This window comes from Humulus lupulus, chromosome 6 (assembly GCF_963169125.1).
Source record: "Humulus lupulus chromosome 6, drHumLupu1.1, whole genome shotgun sequence".
In the NCBI taxonomy this organism is placed as follows: domain Eukaryota; kingdom Viridiplantae; phylum Streptophyta; class Magnoliopsida; order Rosales; family Cannabaceae; genus Humulus; species Humulus lupulus.
The window spans coordinates 143178974-143199410 of NC_084798.1; the positions used below are offsets into that span (position 1 = coordinate 143178974).

General features: G+C 39.6%; 1 protein-coding gene across 1 annotated transcript; it reads left to right on the forward strand.

The window, feature by feature from the left end:
- The first annotated feature begins 6986 nt into the window (after positions 1-6986).
- LOC133784221 (uncharacterized) lies at positions 6987-7659 on the forward strand. Its single transcript, XM_062223663.1, has 3 exons — positions 6987-7160; positions 7243-7413; positions 7491-7659. Exons 1-3 carry the CDS (start codon positions 6988-6990, stop codon positions 7597-7599), a joined length of 453 nt encoding a protein of 150 aa, XP_062079647.1. The 5' UTR covers position 6987; the 3' UTR covers positions 7600-7659.
- Positions 7660-20437: the final 12778 nt, after the last annotated feature.

Consider the following 20437-nt stretch of genomic DNA (forward strand, 5'->3'; position numbering starts at 1 on the left):
GTGCTCGTTCGCACAGGAGAGCATCAAGTTCTTAGGCCACGTGGTGGAACGTGGCCGTATTCGTATGGATCTGGAGAAGGTGAGGGCAATCCAGGAATGGAAAGCCCCCACAAACGTGAAAGAACTCTGCTCCTTCTTGGGTCTAGCCAACTACTATAGACGATTTTTGGACGGCTACTCAAGAAGGGCGACACCCTTGACCGAGCTTCTGAAAAAGGGTGTGATTTGGGCGTGGACTGACAAGTGTGCTGAAGCGTTCAGGAGTTTGAAAGAAGCCATGATGAAGGATCCTGTTCTTGCCTTGCCAACTATTAGCAAGCCCTTCGAAGTACAGACGGATGCATCAGATTATGCTCTGGGAGGGGTACTAGTACAAGAGGACCACCCGGTCGCATACGAAAGTCACAAGCTGTCTGAAGCTGAGAGGAGGTATACTGCCCAGGAGAAGGAGCTCCTCGCAGTTATACATTGCTTGCGAGTGTGGAGGCATTACTTGCTGGGGTCAAAGTTCGTGGTGAAGACGGATAATGCAGCTGTGAGTCATTTCCTTACTCAGCCGAAGCTGACCCCTAAGCAGGCTCGATGGCAGGAGTTTGTGGCGGAATTCGACTTCCGTTTTGAGCACAGGGCAGGACGCTTGAACCAGGCAGCTGACGCCTTGAGTCGTAAAGCGGAGTTGGCGACTCTAAAGATCATGGCTAGTTTATCGGCTAGCGTGGTGAACACTCCACTCAAGGAACGCATTAAAGAAAACCTGGAGAAAGACCCAGTTGTCAGGACCATCCTGAAGCTCGTAAAAGAAGGCAAGACTCGCCAGTTCTGGGTGGAGGATGATCTTCTGTGGGCTAAAGGGGGGCGCTTGTATGTTCCGAAAGCTGGAGATTTGCGAAGGACATTACTAAGCGAGTGTCATGACACTCTGTGGGCAGGTCATCCAGGGTGGCAGAGAACCCATGCCCTCTTGAAGCAGGGATACTACTGGCCACAAATGCGAGACGATGTAGTGGAGTACACCAAGACCTGTCTAGTCTGCCAGCAAGACAAGGTCGATAGGAACAAGACACCTGGGTTGTTGGAGCCCTTGCGAGTCCCAAGCCGACCATGGGAGAGTGTGTCGCTTGACTTTATCACCAGTCTTCCGAAGACAGGAGATTTAAGTGTGATCTTGGTGGTCGTGGATAGATTCTCGAAGTATGCAACTTTCATCCAAGTGTCGAAGTACTGTTCGGCAGAAGAGACAGCCAGACAATTTTTCAAACACATTGTCAAATATTGGGGAGTGCCCCAGAATATTGTTAGTGACCGAGATGGAAGATTCACTGGGACCTTTTGGTCCGAACTGTTCAATCTCTTGGGGTCACAACTGAACATTTCCTCAAGCTACCATCCGCAACTACTCGATGTAGCTCAATTTTGTTTCAACTCTCAAAAGAGTTCTTCGTCGAATAAGAGCCCTTTTGAAGTTGTTAATGGACAGCAGCCACTGTTACCCCACACAGTGGATGAATATCGCGGTCGAAACCCGCGAGCCTTTCACTTCACAAAAGACTGGAAGAAAACGACAGAGATTGCCCGAGCTTATTTAGAAAAAGCATCGAAAAGAATGAAGAAGTGGGCTGATCAGAAGCGCAGACCACTGGAGTTCAAAGCAGGTGACTTAGTGTTAATCAAGCTGAGGCCCGAACAGTTGAGATTCCGAGGGGACAAAGACATCAGACTCGTCCGCAAGTACGAGGGTCCGGTCTCAATCATCTCAAAAGTTGGCCTAACATCATACAAAGTCGAACTACCAGCCTGGATGAAGATACACCCGGTCCTTCATGTCAGCAACTTGAAGCCGTATCACGAAGATCCAGCAAATCCAGCGCGCAACCAGTCAACCAGAGGAGGAGTCATCATTCAGCCAAGGAGCAAGCGTCAACCTGAAGAAATCCTGGCAGAAAGGACGGTCACCACTGACCGTAAAAAGCATAAAGAATATCTGGTAAAATGGAAGGGGCTCGCTGACGACGAGATCAGCTGGGAAAGGGCGGAAGACTTGAAGAAGCTCACGCAGAAGATTGAAGATCTACAAGCTACTTCGTCGAGGGCGCCGAAGGATTGAGTGGGGGAGAGTGTGGCGTGCTGCCCCTTTGGCACACCCACATGGGGCCATTTTGTAATGAGCATGCCTTGGTGCTTGATCATTAGTCAAGTCTTGCACCAAGCAACCTCATGGGATAGGGTAGTGGCAGTTTTGTAATATTGCATATGTCTCCCAGACAAAAATCATATATGTTCCTGGGAAGACTTTATTTCCCTAGAAGGCTCCTTAGGGGGAGGTGACCTGGTGACTTAGGGAAGCACCATGGCCATCAGCAGATAGGGGCCAAAGCTGTGTACTCCCTTGCCCTATCAAGGCTATATATTAATGAAATAACATTTATCCATACTTGCCCCTGTGTACTTCCTTGTTGCTTATGTGTTACTTGTTTGTTACCTTCGTTGGGCCTTTGTGTGCCACTTGCCTTGTTGTGTGCTTTGTGTTGTGTGGACGTTCCTAGGAATGACTTGCTTTGTGCTTGCTCATACTTCGTTATTGCCCGTTGCATGTCCGAGATGTGTATGTGGCTAACCGGTGAGTTTGTTTGCCTGTAGGTGTGTGTTGTAGGCTGACTTGCTAGCTTGAAGAGTCTGCAAGTGCCGCACGTTCCGTCTAGTTGGAATCCCCAAATAGCCGGCCCGTGACACTGAGCACCCCGGTCGAGTTCGAGGCCAGAGTCGAGGTGTCACACAAAGAGACTACTTTCATAAGCCTGTTGGGGGGGAGGTCTAAGAGGCTTGCAGAAAAAACAAATTGAGTTCGAACGACAATCCAACATACGACATAGGGAAGAGATTGAAAAGTTGAAAGAATCGTTCATGTCCAAGCTTGAAGAATTATCAACCAAGATGGCACATATGCAAGCTAACTTTGGTAGTCATTCTAGCTTTGGTAGCCATTTTAGAGTCAATACAATAGAAGTTGAGGCACCAATTGACATTTCTCCAGAAGTTGAGGCACCGATGGACACTACTCCAGATGTTGAGGGACCAATTGACACTACTCTAGAAGTTGAGGTACTGATGGACACTACTCCAGGAGTTGAGGCACCTGTTGACACTAGTACTTTGTATGAGACATGTAACGCCCCAACTCCTGGGACCGTTACGGTGTGCCTTGTAAACAGTGCTAAACTCGCTAATCGAGTCATTTGGCCAAAATCGTGAACTAAGTGTGATTAGCGGTTTAGGGATCAAACATTTTGGTTAAGATGTAACGTTTCACTAAAACGTTTACTGTATACATTGGGATCCCAAAAATATAATTTCAGAGTTTATTACATAAAATATTTACAACAGGCCGTTCTAAGCGGCAAAACAGGGTTCAACCCTAGTTCCACTTTAAACCTCGGTCGTGGCGGTCGAGCAGCTGCATATGTACACGTCATCACCTAAGCTCTCCAACTCAAGGATGGTCCAGCTTCCTCTTGCCTTTACCTGCACCACATAGCACCCGTGAGCCGAAGCCCAGCAAGAAAACATAATACTTTTCACATATATTATCAAATGATTATCATTATAATCACACTGAACATAAAGCTTTCAAACCAATGGGTGCACATCACATGATTCTAGCGGGAGAGTGGCTGCTAAGTAAGCCACTAGCCTCCAAGCTCTCTTTTCTAGCAGGAGAGTGGCTGCTAGGTAAGCCACTAGCCTCCAGGCTCTGTTTTGTAGCGGGAGAGTGGCTGCTAGGTAAGCCACTAGCCTCCAGGCTCTGTTTGTTCATCGACCCTCAGGGTCGTTCAGGCATTAATGCTCCTTGAGTCATTCAATGCTAGTGGTCGATTAGATCCAGTCTTACTGGCTTGCGTGATACACGCTAAGGCCGTCCTGACTAATAAGTCAGCTCAACGTGATCAGTGCCCAGTACCACTGCCGAACCTGACTAATAAGCCACAGCTTCACAGTTGATACTAGCACCCTTGCCAAACCTGACTAATAAGTCAGTACCATGCACAGGTAAGCAATGCTATCAATGTGTATCATATGCCAATTAACCAAGAATAGGGCATTCAGCATGCTTACTTAACAATTGCTGGCATAATTATAATCATGCACAAACTCAGAGACTCAAGCTCTGACCAATCTCATATACATCATTCACGGCATGCCCTAATCACATGTTTCTCATGCATCACATGCATCACACTTAACCAACCAGCATGCCTCAATAATATTCATATGCAAAGGGGAAAAACTGCCAAGCATTCATTACGTTAACAATGTTCACATTCAACATCCAACATGCATCAATCATAGCCATGCATGTCACATATGGGGTGCAGTTTTCTTACCTTGGGTTCGAGCGAGAATTAATAAAATAAACGACCTTTGAGAACGATCACTTCTAGTCCATTAGCGGTCACCTAGTCATAACCAAATATAAAACCTCATCAAAATGAGTAATTAAATACTTCCAAACCCAACCCAAGCCTCCGGAACATCGAATCCCACTCAACTAGGTAGTAGGATCGATCCTAGGCCCTTAGAGTTAAGTTCCCATCACAAAAACCACCATTTAGTATTTTTTTTCCCTTAAGGGCCGCGACCCTACATGGACCATGCCGCGGCGCGCCCCCCAGACAGAGCCTCCACCACCTTCTTCAAGCTAGGGTCGCGGCACCCAAGAACAGGGCCGCGACCCAACTTCGCACCAGCCATTTTTCTTCGTTTTTCCACTTCTAAAACCTTCAAAAAACCCATCTAAACATCTCCAAATCATCAAATCAATATTACCAAATTTCTCAATGGTCCAAAACCACCAAAACCTGAAGCTCAAACCAACCAAAAACTCAACAATTCACAAAGTCCAATCCTAAGCTTAAAATCTTAAGAAACTCAAAACTTAACTCAAAAAAACAGAGCACACCTTAAAATATAAGATTGGAACTCACCTCAAACCAGCTTTGAACCTTCCTCAATGGTTAAACCAAGTCCACAACCTCAGCTCTTGAATTCCCTAGCTTGAAACCCCACTTGGAACTCAAAACCCCAAAGGAGAAAATGGAGAAAAGTAGTGTACGGGAAGAAGAAAGAAACGTCTCTGTTTTGCTCTGTTTTAATATCAATCCACAGCCTTCTAAAATTCCTAAAGCTGATATAAATCCTTAAGGTCAAAAGACCATAATGCCCCTAGACCAATTTAAAAGCTTCTAAATACTCCCAAGGGTAAATTCGTCATTTCCAACCTATACCGTTAATTATAATTAACGCTCACCAATTCCCGCTAATCTCAACATTCCCAAATACAAATAAATCATATCCCATTACCCTTTAATTCCCGGTAATGCTCTAATCATTAACATCACCCCGAGACTCACCCCGAGCCCCGAACTTAAGCCCGTTATGACTCGACCGAACACTTTCATCTCATGATCGTCTCATGTCGATAAGCTCGAACCAAACCACATACAATGTGGTAAAATTAAAATTAATCTCAACCATGCACCCAAAATATACAATTACGCCCACAGTGGCCAAATTACCAAAATGCCCTTGCATTTAAAATATGAGCCCACATGCATGCATTCACCATCATATAATAATATAATTCACATAAACATGCATATAATCATTAAATATCATAATAAATTAATTATGGCCCTCCCGGCCTCCTAATCAAAGTTCCTAAACCTTATTAGGAAATTTGGGGCATTACAAGACACCTACACCTTCACCTTCTATTCATCCTGAGCCACTAAAGGTAAATTCTCTTATATTTTTTAAGAAATGATTATTTAACTTATACTAACTATAACATCATTGCAGAAAGATGTTAAGTGCAAATTATACATTGGGCAAGGTGGTGATGTTGTGGCTCTTGGACGGGTGGTGGCTACCAAAGGCAATGTACATGGGAAAATTTTAGCACCTGGTAACTATCGCGTGGTTGTTGATAGATGTCTAGATGGGAGTGAAAAACTACCTGTCTCAGTTGGGGATGAGATGACTCTTGTGGTTCATGCGGTCAACAGTTATGTTGCTTGGCCATCGCATCTGATCATTACTTATGATCATGAACAGGTAACTTTTAGTGTGCTGTAAAAAATTTCATCTTGAAAGATCCATAAAAGTTTAATTTCATGGAGAGAGAGAGTAAATTGTGTAATAGATGGGGATTTTGACAAAGAAATATATGGTGTGGTACTGGTGAGGAGCCATGTGCCAAAGGAATTGACATAGCATACTTAATTAGTCTCTTAAATTATATATTTACATTATTTGTTTTGGTTGAAATACAACCTATAAATTGCAAGTGCTGCTGCAGACAGATAATAAAATAGTGTGTTAGAAACTTCTCTTTTGCGATATTTTCAAAATGTCTTTCTCATTATATACATACCCCATATATATGTATTATTACAAGTATAATATTAATATCTATAATTCTTTCCCATGGCATTGACAATGGATAAATATAAATATAATACGTTCAATTCTGTGATAAATTGGCTTTTATTTTTATTTTCTTAATGACCATTTCTTGGTCTTGGCGTGGTTATGCCTCCCATGTACAACCATATATGTTCACACTCCTAAATTTTTACATTTTTTAATACATTTGTTCTCACCTACTACAACTAAAAGAATTATAGCCCTCCATGAAGAATATTATATATATATTTATACATGTATATATGAAAGGAAGAGATTAATTTTGGACGGGCATTTGCATTGATAATAAATTGAATGTATTTTGTGATTTTTTTATCTAACTTTTCTATGTTAATTGTGAAGGAACCCAAGAGACTAAAGAGAAAGAGGATTTCAGCAGCATGTCCGCCAACACAAGACCTAAAACATCCTCCACAACATCTTCCCACTACTCAAGAAGAGGCAGGATCAAGTATGGCCAGTAAGTCACCGATTATCTTCAAGGTTCCCATTGGACTTCCCATGTTTATGAAGATACTTCTAGGTTCAGTTAAGTACGTAGAACCAGGATTCATGATTGACATTCTTATGGAGACCAATATTATGGGCGAACAATATACCTTATATATCTCACATGAGGATATAGTACACTTTGGACTTATGGAAGAAATCGGCGCATCTTGCATTTCATTCTATATCAGGTAAATTTTAAATTAATAAACATTATATATTTTAGTTTCTTTTTAAGTATAACTATAATATCATTAACTTTCATGTATGTAGTATAATATATTCCGAGTTGTGCGATAGAGAGATATCACACTTTTTTGGTTTCATTGAGCCATCGTGGTCATCGAGAATTGGGACAAATATGGATAATCGGGCTGAAATTATCTCAGAGCGTATCAATAACACAGTAATGGGTCAAACTTGGTTAATGCCATACCATTTCTTGTAAGTAAATTTTTCATTTAATATTTATTTTACTTATACCTTATGATGTTTATTTTAATAACTTTGTTTAAATGCAGACGTCACTGGATGTTAGTGATCATTGATCCAGATGACCATACATGTTACTATCTTGATCCACTTACAAAATCTCCTCCAAATGATTTGAAGAACCTTATGAACAAGTAATACATTTGAAACTCATTTTAGAATATAATATGGTTATTTGATATGGAAATAAAAAATTAATATGCTCTTCATATTGATGTATATATAGTGTATCTTCACACATTAGGCGAAAGACATGAAAGAATGAAAAAAATTACAAGTGGAAAATAGTCAATTGCCCTCGTCAAACATCGTCAATAGAATGCAGCTTTTATATCATAAGGATGATGAATGACTATTGCTTGAATGAGACACCAATGCGATGACTAACTAGTAATGTAAGTGTATTTATTATTATTGAACTACAATTCTATTGGATTTAATTTCTGACTTAGTTTTTTATTTTGTATTTTGTAGTGTGGTGGAAAGAATACATATACACTTGGCGAAATTAATGAAACTCGAAATGAATGGGCAGCCAAGCTTCTTGAGCGGATGAGTCATAGCTAGAGTAACTTTTGAAATCAAAATTAAAAAAATATACTAATTGTAGTATTTAGTTAGTACTTACATAGTTATTCCAAGTGTATATTTTGATATTGTAATTTTTAGATTTGGAACATACTGAGCTCTATTGATTTTGTCTGCCTATTGATTATGTCTAAACTATGTTGTAATTACACAGGAAATTATGAATGAATATAGTGGTTGAAAATAGAGAAATGAAAAATTTCTCATATTCTACATGGGACGTCGGTCTCCACGAACTTGTCGTCTTATGTATTGTAGGGGACGATGCTTGCACATAAATTGTCATCTCATGTACTGCAGGAAGATGACGCTTTAGTAGGAACTGTCGTCTCATTTATTACAGTGGATGGCGCTTGCACAGAAATTGTCGTCTCATGTACCACAAGAGACAACGTTTGTATAGGACCCATCATCTCATGTACGACAAGAGATGACATTTTTATTTCAACTGTCGTTTTATGCTTTACATGGCATGACATTGCATGGAACGACGGTATTAGAACCGACGTATGAGAGTCCATACGACGGTTTAAAACCTTCGTCCCATGTCAATTTTGTAGTAGTGTTATTTTATTTCTTAAAATGAATAAAATATTTTTAAAAAATATAATATTTAAATGATGTAAAGAAAAAATAGAAAAGCTGGTGGTATAAAAAAAATATGTTTTGGTGATGTATTTTGTAATACACTTTTTCTATATAATATTTAGCTAAAACTCACAAAAACATATTTCATCACCTCATTTATACATATATTTAGAATAGCTATGTACAAACTCCAATTAATTCATATCTACATTTACATAACATTTACATATCTTTTATATAATATTTTAATATTATTATTTTTCTTTATAAGCTTTCTCTCTCCCATTTAGTATATATTTATTATTTCTTTTTTCTTTTTCAATTATTTTATTTTACTTTAATTAATAAAATATGTTTAAAGATATAATATTTAAATGATATAGAGAAATATATAGAGAAGTTGATGTATGGTATAATGTAAAACTTAGAGATAAAATAGAAAAATGTATGTTTTGATGAGGTATTTTAAAAGATGGAGTAGAGCATCAATTGTGAGTGCTCTTAGATAAATAGATTTTTATATATATATATATATATTAAAATTATAATATGATGTTTTTAATAGAATAGAAAAAAAATTAGTTATGTTTGGACTAATTTATAAATATATAAAGTTCAATTCACAAATTTTCAATAGCACGTTTAATCTTTTATTATTAGAAACCTAAAGATAATTTTTTTTAATGAAGAAAAACTATACACTAAATCTATTCTTTTAGGGGTAAAATCTAACCAACTAAAAAAACATAACAACTATGATCATATCAAAGAAATGATATTTCTTAAATAAAAATGTCAAAGACTTGAATCCCAACAAATTATTATTGAATAATAATTTTTTTTGCTGAATATTTGAATAATAATGTTTAATGTTTAAAGGTATATTCTATGTATGTTACTATAATTGTGTGACTTATTTACTTAGATGTGGCAGAAGTAAGGACAAAAAAGTAGTGATGACACTAAACACTTTATTAAGTGGGTGTACTCTTTACCTCTCAGATAAACATAACAGCATATAAATACAAAATAACAAGGACTCTATTAGAAACGACAAAAAAAAGAGGAATAATTAATGAAACTTATTCACATGTGCATATAGAGTATAGATATATTGGAGGATTTTATGGTATGGCTTCAACATTGAGTTCTTTTGTATTTCTGATTTGTGAATAATTTTCGGTAATTTTTTTTTTTATGATTGTGTATATTGTAGTTATTTAGAGTATTCTATAAATTTTTAGAAAATTCTGAATAATTTACAGTACCGAAAACTAACGGTAGTTTTTCACGTGCATAAAAAAAATTAGTCACAGGTGCAACAATATATTTTTAAACTAGTTTTCAACATTATAAATTATTTAAAATTTCTAAAAAAATTTTAGGATGGTCTAAAAAAAAACAATAATATATACCAACATACAAAAAAAAAAATTATGTAAAAAACTATTTATAGATTGATAATACAAAAAACTCTTAATGGTAGGGCTTTTTCTAAGCCCGAACCGTAGAAATTTCGATAATCTATATATTCAACAAATAAAAGCTGAAGAATCTAACAGGCATAAAACAATAAATAATAATTTTATAAGGAAACTCTTGTAGCAATATATACATACATCATACATATAGCATTAAAAAGAAAACTGGGCTGGGCTTGATTTCTTTAGTAACGAAGAAACAAATATCCTAATTATTAGAAGAAATTAAATTTTAATACATTGTTAAAAAATATAGCTTTTTTGTAAAATAAAAAAAAGTTAATCAATGACATTTTTTTAAAATTTTTACTTTTATGTGTTTATATTTCTGTATTTTTCTTAAAAGTTGGTTTATACTTAACTAAGTTTAATTAATTTAGAAGGGTATGTTTGTAATTTGATTATTATTTTTTTAGCTTATTTGTTTTTTTATATTATTTTTATTTAATTAATTTTATATTAAATTTTTCTTTGGTTGTTTTACAATTTTTTAGTATGAATTAAGTTTATTATCATTTTTTATTTAGTATAAATATTATTTTTCATTGTTTTTAGATTGTACGTTTCTTTATTCAAATTCTGAGCAAGGTAACGAGTTACTTGATTGATATTTGAAAGTTATGTACGAAAAATCATTGAGCTAGGTCAAATAACATGTACCATAAGGGGTATCCAGTTATCTTGAGAGGAGTAACATTCTACCATTAGAGGAGTAACCAGTTACCATAAGAGGGGTGGTGAGTTACTCATATTAAATATGAAAAGAAACATCAAATTTGAAGGAAAATAAGAACACTTTATTAAAGAATGAAGAAGAAGTAATTATGATTTTAGTAACATAGGTAACTAGTTACCATAAAGAACACAGAAATAGACCCACACATCAGAATGTGAAGATAACAAGTTAACCCCATAAATATACACACAAAGAACGAGAATGTAACCAGTTACCTCAAAAAATATACACACAAAGAATGGGAAGGTAACTAGTTACCACAAACCTGAAGATAGACAATAAAATCAAATCCACCCCTATCTCTCTCTCCCATCTTCTTCTCTTCCTCACCAAGAACCTTAGCTGCCGCCTGCCTTTCTGCTGCCTGGGTTTGTGTCTAAGCCATCTCTCTGCATCACCTTCGACCACGAACCACCTTCCTCCTTCGCCTCTGACCACCACTAGAACCTCATATCCCATTCACGTGAGCCCCGTCGTTTTGGATCTGGGTGCACATCGACACCACGATCAGAGCTGGAGGTGGTTCGCTGTGGAGATGGTGGTGCCACACCTGGGCCCGGGCTCAGATGGGGCTCTTGAACGGGGTTGGGGTCTCTGAAGGGTGGGGCTTGGGCGGAGCTGGAATCTCGAACAGTTGGAGTTGGGTTCAGATGGTGGGGTCGGGTGGAGCTGGGGTCTCGAACGGTTGGGGTCGCGCAGAGCTGAAAGGGATTGTTGCGACTGGAGCTGGAGGGGATGGTGCGCTTGGATTTTGGAGAGAGAATAAGTTTGCGTGGCTGGGTTGGGAGAGAGAAAGGGTTTATGTGACTGGGATTTGAGAGAGAGAGATGATTGGAATGCTAATTTTACAATAGTACTCCTATTTGGATGATGTGTTTTGGTTTTAAATTTAGCTTCCATATTTAGTTAGCTAATAACTGTGTTTCCAATACTTTGTTTTTTTCTTTAATAAATTTTCCCATAAAAATTAACAAAAGTATAATCACCATATTTTTGCACAATGATGACACAAAAGCCATATTTTTGAAAAATTCCCTAATTTTTACAACAATGATCAATTTTATCAAACATCAAACAGAGAAATTTGCCACTGCCGATTACAAATATAAGAAATTGAATCACCAAAAAATAATCTCAATGGCTCCTTAAATAACATATCAATTAACCTAAATCTTGAATGCAAATATTATCAATAGATGCCAAAAAATATATATAAAGAAAGGTCAAAACCCTAACTTTAGAAGAAAACCCCAAATTTCTTGAATAAAATAATCAATTCTTCAATTAATTCAGCAAAGGTGGCTCTGGTGCCACTTGTTAGGATTATAAGACACTCAAGCAACATGCATAAATATCAATATTTTTACATAATCCAAGTTCCTAATCATGTTACAAAAAGTGTATTAATATGTAAAAAAAAAAACCCTAAATCATGTTTCTATAGAACCTTTGCTAAATCAAAAAAGAGGATGACACATGAAAGCAAAACACTAACCTAAAGTCATTGTTGGAAATTGCACAGAGGGTTTATATTATTCTATATAATATTTATCTCTATGAGAGAAGAGCCTCTATTTTCTTCTCTGTTAATGAAATTGCATACATAATATAGAATGATACATATATATAGGGGACCACAACCCTAATTTATAATTAATCATTTCCAATTTTGTTCGTTATAAAATTAAAAATTCACTTTCTTATTTCTTTGTTCGTTATGAAAGTATTAGAAATTAAAAATACTTTCTTATTTTCTTATTTCTTTTTGTTAAGAATGTTTTTAGGACTCGCATTGTGAGTCCTAAAAAGTTTTATTATTAAATTTAAAAAAATGAATTGGTAGCCAAAGCTCCCGCTGGAGCTCCGGTGACAGCGGCGGCGCCACCACCCTACGACGGTGGTTCGAGAAAATAGTGATTAGCTTTCGAAGCCTAAGGCTCGGGGAACGTCGTGGTGGTGGTGGTTCTTCATGGAACGGAATGTGGTGGCCGGATTGGAGGTAAAAAGTTTCGTACTCCATAGATTCCGACGAATACCAAAAATGAAATCCCGCGACTTCTAACCCGATCCTTGGTTGGGTTTTGCTCGCATGAAAGTGTTAGGAACGAGTTTCCTAATACACAGCAGAACGGTGGTGTAGTTGGCCCAGTGTACAACAAAAAATTTGTAACATATTTAAACTACCTTTAAATGTGCAGATCCATTAATATACATACATTAATCATAAACAAGATAAGGATAGAGTTCATACCTCTTGAAGCCTATCAAGTATCCTCGCTATCTTTTCGTATTTAGAACGATCTTCCTATCCAAGCCGCTCCCACGTACTCACACCAAGATCTTCCAAAGTGTTCTCTACACCTCAAGAAATGTGTGGGCACTTAGAGAATGAAGGATAGTTTATTTGTGATTCTACTTGATGTACTAAACTCATGAGATCAAGAGAATAGGCCTGAGAATTAGTTCTTTATTTTCAAGGAGAGAAAACTATCGTTCTATTTTTCACAGAGCGAATGTTCAGAGTTGTCTCACTCACTTATCTGAATAATTTTCTGATTAGTCATACTTAAAAGAAAATATTCAAAATTTAAAAAATAAATCTGTAACCATTTTACAATTTACTTTTTAATTAATTAATTAATTATTCTATTAATGAAAAAATCCAAAAACCAATTTTTGAATTATCCATTAATTAATTAATTAATTAAATAAAAATGAAAAAACTCATCCTTGAAAATGCCCTACACGCCACACACAGTCCATGGACTGTGTGTGCACGTGTAGCTTCCCTAATTTTAGGGATGTTGGTTTTTCAATTTTTATTTAATTATTTATTCAAATTACTTTGTCAGATAAGATCTAACAACCTGATAACTAATTCAAATTTGAATTCAAATTAATTATCTTTTTAATTAATTATCAATTATAATTAATTATTTGAATAAATATTAATCTTTTAAATTCAAATCCAATTTGAACTTATCAGATTATTATCTCCCACTCAAATAAAGATATTTAATTAATTCTACCAATTAATTAAATCCAAAATTTTCGAAAATAAATTGTCAAAAATCTGCCAAGAAAAAAAGTCTCTAAGTCCATGGTTGGAACACATGGTTAAAGGTTACTTAGTCACGTTATTAGACTCGGGCCCGTAAGTCTTATGGAACCGGGAGGTCGTCCCAAGGGAAGCTTCACCATATGAGCCATGAAGTATGGTCTTGCTAGGCTAAGGGGCCAAACGGTGCATTGCAAAAGGGTAGGTGCATGAAGGCCTTGCACAGCAAGGCCTTGCTTGTCTTGAGCCATATGCTTCTACCACACGCGCAACCTCGCACCACGCCGAAGCCTGCACCATGGTCTCACTCCAAGGGACCCGTGCGTGCGTAGCCTTGTGACACCACTAGGGGCGCGGGTCAGGGGTCGAGCATCGTGGCCTTGCTCCAAGGGGCCTCGCCCCCATGGTCGTCTCGCACGCCGAGGTCCTCGCGCCTCGCTCACCTCAAGGGGCTTCATCCCCATGACCATCTCACGCGCCAAGGGCCTCGCGCCACGCTCGCTCCAAGGGGCTTCGCCCCCATGACCATCTCGCGCGCCAAGGGCCTTGCGCCTCGCTCGCACCAAGGGGCCTCGCCCCCACGGCCGTCTCGTGTGCCAAGGGCTTCACGCCTCGCTCACCTCAAGGGGCCTCGCCCCCATGACCGTCTCACGCAGCCGTAGCCTCGCGCCTCGGACAACAAATTCCACCAGCGTGCCTCGCACCCCACACCACGCCTTGCCTCGCCTAAGTGCCCAAGCGCCTCGCACCTACAACCTCGCATAGCGAGGCCATGTGCCTCGTGCCATAAGTCTAGCGCCAAGTGAGGCGCACCTCGCCACAGCTGTGTGCCTTGCGCCAAACAAGAGGCACCGTGCACCATGGCCACGCACATGGCGCTTCATCCCAAGCGACCCATAACCTCCTCCATGTGCCTCGCACCAAGGGTCTCACGGCATGGGTCTTGCACCAAGCACCCCTTGGCCTTGCACCAAGGGACCTGCGACGTGGGTCTCACGTCAAGCACCCCTTGGCCTCGTGCCAAGGGCCTCACGTATGACGACAAAAGTGATAAGGAGTGAGCCTACATACTAAGAATAGTTAGAGTACAGATACGGTGTCCACGCCAGACAGGTAGTGGCAGTACAAGAATGGTACATAGTCAGGACTCCCTTAGCATGCTTAGGAGATCCGTACCCCACAAGTAGTGGAGGCATAATATGGTACCAAGCCAGGAGTACTTTTGCAGATCCCTGACACATACTAGAGCAGACCACCACTCTTCCAACACCACTACCATATGTGCTACTATCCTGACAGTGTACTCATGTACTATTTTGTCCTGAGGGACCACTATGTACAAAGGAGCCATTAGAGCTCCAATATAAATAGATGATGACCCCTCCAGGAAAAGGGGTTGGAAAATTCATTGTATGCAGAGGCTATTGAGAAATATACAAAGGCTTGCTCCATATTTGGTCTGGGTTGACTTTTCCTTAAAGTTTATTCTAAGTTATTATATAAACATCACCTGACTTACCTTTGAGTTTTCCGATCTAATTTCGTTGACGAGATTTCACCGTCAACAGTTTGGCACCGTTTGTGGGAAGAACAAGCATCAAGCCACTGTTCTTCCATCACTTCCAACAAAGAAAGATGCTAAGACGTTCAAAATGCCTACGACAAATACAAGAGGATGAGGTTCGCTGAGACGAAGTCGAGCGGAGGGCTTCCAGGAAAGACCCCCCTCCGCCCAAGCATGGAGGTGGACCGGAAGAACCTCTTCCCCCAGGGGAGGAGAGGGAAGCATCGTCCCCAGCTATCCAGCCCGACGGAGGTCGTTCAGAGCCACTAGTGTATCCACTTAACCGGCCCCTGTTGACACCGCGCTCAGGCCACTAGAACCCCAGTCCCTCGACACACTGGCCAGGCAAGGGTCCCGGGGTACGCTCGGTAAGTTCCAGCTCAAGGACTCGCTTCTACAAGGAGGAGATTCACGAGTTGCATAAAAAGACTCGAAGGCTGGAAACCATGATAGGTAACATGCAGGAGGTTTTAAACGACCTATTGCAAGGGAAGTCAAGCATACCCCTCCCTAAGCGTAAATGGAAGGAGCATGAAAAAGGGGGAAGCATTGTCCCCATAGACGATGGGGGAACTCAACTTTCCACCAGTAAAACCCCCCAGACAAAGTACCAGGGGGGACCTAGGCCGACGAAATGTCCCCAGGAGCAAAGGCGGAGGGAAGGTGATGGTCGTAAAAACGAGGACGAAGTCCCCTCAAAAGAGGCACCCCCTGGCCTAAGGAAAGAGCTCCATGGGAAGAGGTCAGAAGTAAGAAACGCACCCCCCGCGGTTCCCCCGAGGAACATAACCAAGGCAAGGGATCAGCCCGAGAACCCGCAAAACTCCTTATGCAAAAAGAGGAGGGGACTAGACACCAAAATGCGAAGCCCTTGAGGCAAGATCACCACTGCACTTGGGGGGCATATGGATGACGAAGAATTCGGCTGTGATTCACCCTTCACAAGGGAGATTCAGGCTGAGCAAATGCCCACTGGCTTCAGAGAGCCTCGCATGACTCCGTATAAGGGTACTACAGACCCAAAATATCACTTAGACTCCTTCAATAACTTGATGAGGTTAAGAGGGGTCAACAACATGGCAAAGTGTTATTGCTTCATCATTACACTTAAAGGAGTGGCGTATAAGTGGTTCAAGAGATTAAGGCCAGGAACAATCGAGTCATGGCAACAATTCTCTGATGAATTTCTTCAGCAACACCATGCAGCCTGTGATTACGTCATGCCAACTACTAGCCTCGCTAACATAAAGCAAGGTGAGAATGAAAGTCTGAAGGACTACATCCATAGGTTCAGTATAGAAGCAACAAAGGTGGGATGTTTAATCAAAGCGGAGCACAAGATGGATATTACAGCCGGAGTTCGTCCAGGAAGCAAGTTGTGGGGTAACATGCTCAAAAGAGAAGTTTCGAATTTGGATGACTTCGAGAGAGAGCACAGAGTACATACGTGTGGAAGAGGGCCATAAGAACTTCTATGTGGAAAAAAGCGAACATTCCTCCAGTTGCCCTACTACCAATACGTCTGAAGATTCCATATAGAAGGGGGCGTCGTTCTAGAGGGGTCGCTGACGAAGTATGAGATTAAACGAAGACCATCTAGCCATGAAAGTCTCGACCCGAGGGGAGATCACCACAAAAATTGCAAAAAGGGTCTAAAAAATAGACGCTTGAGAAAAGGGTCTCCAAAGTAGACGCTTGAGAAAAGGGTCTCCAAAGTAGACACTGGAGAAAAGTGTAACGCCTTACTACCTTAGAGCCGTTACTAAGTGAGTTTAAAATGTGCAATTAACTCGCTAAGCGAGGTTTTTAGAACAAAAGTGTGATTTAAACAAAAAGACAAGGCTGTAATATTTAAAAGTACTTCATTTCACTAAGAGTTCCAGTTATTTAACATTTGGGATCCCAAAACAAGGTTTGTAAACTATTTACAACTCAAAATAGATACACAGTGGATAGATTATCAAAAACAGAGTTTAGTACAACCATTTCTCAAAAATTCCCCCAACCAAAGCAGTCGGGTAGGCCAAACATGTACGCGCCGCCCCCACGCTCTCCGTACTCATGGCTGGTTGACTTTCTCTTTGCTCTTACCTGCAACACAGAGCACTCATGAGCCGAAGCCCAGCAAGAAAACTCAAACAGTACATAACATATGCATAATATACATTCATTACAGCAGATAACTCATATCTAGTCAGACAGTCCATAAAATCTAACACATATACGGCCATACTGTCCCAGAAGCGTTACCAAAGCCTGGGATCTCGGTCTACACCGTAAGGATAACCCATGTATCCATTGGGGTCTCACCCTATCCACGAGCACTCCATGTGCCAAGTGGTATTCCCGGCCCCACTGCCATTCTCGGCCCTTTGCCGTCCATTCTGCCTTTGACCACATTTAGCATTCTTAAATAACAACCAAATAGACAATCATTCATTTTAAACTATATCCTAACAATGATACAATCTAGGGCCGCGCCCTGCAACAATTCAATGGGCCCAAGCCCTACAACACGGGTGCTACAGTTTTCTTACCTGTACCCCGAGCCTTCTGATGCACCAAGATCACAAGCACGGTCCTCTATCCCGAGCCTCTCCGAAAACCTAGTCACAACACATATGAAACACCCTTTAATGCTAACCAATCCAAAACCACTTTCCGGGACCAATCCCACACTCTCGGAACCCCCAAACCCCTAAAACAATACATCGAAGACATCCCCCGAACCCCCGGAGCAAAGGTTCAAAATTGCAAAATCTCATGTTCTGAAAATGGCCTAGTGCCGCGGCGCTGCCCTAGAGGGCCGTGGCGCCCAGCAAGTCAGAGAGCTTCCTCTCCCCAGACACAGCCTCACACCGCGGCGCCCAAGAACAGGGCCGCGGCGCTCCTTCGCGAACCCAGAATTCTGGGTTTTCCCCTGCACTTTCCCCGAGCCAAAACACTCCCAATTCATTCCCAACATATACCCAAACCCCAAAATCAGTTTAAAACCCCAAACAAACCATTTAACAAACTATAAACCTCAACAACAAGCTCAATTACTCACTTACACTCAAGATCCACACTTGAGTTAAAGATTTCAGAAATTCAAACCATAACTCTTAAGACCTAAACCAAAGCTTGAAAAGTATAAACCATGCCTCTAACATCTCAAACCAAACCAGATACGAAACTCAAACATGATAAACTCTTACCTCAGTCAAGAACCTAGCTTGAATTCTCCTCAACTCTAGCTTCAAGTCACCTTCCTTTTGATTATCCCAACTCTGAATTCCATACAAAACCAGCCACCATCCTCTTTCAATTTCATGCTTATTCTCTAAAAACCAGACTTGAAACTTAAACAAAACAGAGACAAATCCTTACCTCTGAATAATCTTGGCTTATGCTCAACTTAGTTGCCTTGAACCACCAAAAACTCTCCTCCTAGGTCTCCCAACTTCAGCCTTCCTCTTCTTCTCTTTTCTTCTGGATTTTCCTCAAATTTCAGCATAAACCCAATTGCCCAAGTGAAAATAACGTAAATGATCTTTCTCCCAGCTGAAGGTTCTTTATCTTGCCAAATTACTATCCTACCCTCCCAAAGTTATCCTCTCCTAACTAAACCTCAAGGGCACTCTTGTCCTTTCACCTATATTACAATTCTACCATTTCTTTCATCCAAACTTGTTACTCACAGCGGTTACTAATGGTTCATAATTAATCGGGAATAAAATTACCAGTTTACCCTTTTAATTATCTCTTGTTTCCTTAAGTACCATTGACTCTACTAGTGAAGGTTAATTCATAACTAAATTATGAATTTGAGCTCAATAACCTTTCAGTCCCAAAAGTCAACCCTTAAGAGAACCATCATTCAATCTCTTGCGAGAAGGCATAGATTCCATATCTGTATACTATGTCCCCAGCCATCTACATTAATGAGTTCCCAAAACAAAAGTTTCTAGCCTGATCATTCTGACAGACCCTAACAAGTGAATCAAAGAACTCATATAACATAAACAGGAGTTCATAGTAACTTCAGGATTAAGATCTATTTGTATATGATCATCAGTTGATATATATAATTAATACTTTGAAACGGTATTTAACTAAGTATTAATAAACATATCTGGTCCAGTTCTATATATTCTCTAATATATAAAGCACCTCCACTAAAGTGTCATACCACACTAGTGATCCGAATCTAGATCACATGTATTCATAATACTAGTGGACCGTACTTGCAGTAATTAATCTAAAGATTCCATAACTTTATTTTACTATGAACTATTCAAGTTCATTTATCTCAAACACAATCCTCCCGTACCAATACGTGTTTGAGATCACATATATGAACTTAGGAAATTTCCTGATATTTACATAATATTATCATATAATAATATAGTCCATAAAATATATGCATAACAAATTCAATTTATTTATTTATTTCATTAAAACAATGTCTACTACATATGCTTTCAGGGCACATTTCCAACAGAAAGTGTTGAGTGCGATTGTGGTGGTGGCTCGACTCACAATGACCCAAGGTGGTCGGAATCTCGTCGGAAACTTTGGGAAAACCCAAAACCGATCTCTCTGTTGTCCGTCTTAGGTGGTGCGTGAGGGCTCGAGCTCAAGTCCTAAAAAGTCCAGGAGATTGGATGAAATTTGTGATTTTTTAAAGGGTTTATACCTTTTTGGACCCTGTGTTTTTTCCCATTATGTGTTTGGACCCTGTGTTTTGACAAATTATTTTTTGGACCCTATGTTTTGTAAAATAGTTAAAATAGAACCCTAAACCCGATTTTGGTCAATGGTTTCTCAACTAAAATCACAAATAGTTTACCAAATTAACAATTCAGAACAAAAATAAAATAATTCTGCTTAAAAACTGTGTTGTTATATTCAATTTTTTTCTTCATCAAAATTGAGTTTAGGGTTCTATTTTAACAATTTTACAAAACATAGGGTCCAAA

Bases quoted from the DNA above. Each gene is read 5' to 3' on its own strand.
- LOC133784221 (XM_062223663.1), top strand. From the start codon at position 6,988: ATGAAGATACTTCTAGGTTCAGTTAAGTACGTAGAACCAGGATTCATG. The intron at 7,161-7,242 runs GTAAATTTTAAA...TCATGTATGTAG, and splicing joins TGCATTTCATTCTATATCAG to TATAATATATTCCGAGTTGT. The intron at 7,414-7,490 runs GTAAGTAAATTT...GTTTAAATGCAG, and splicing joins TTAATGCCATACCATTTCTT to ACGTCACTGGATGTTAGTGA.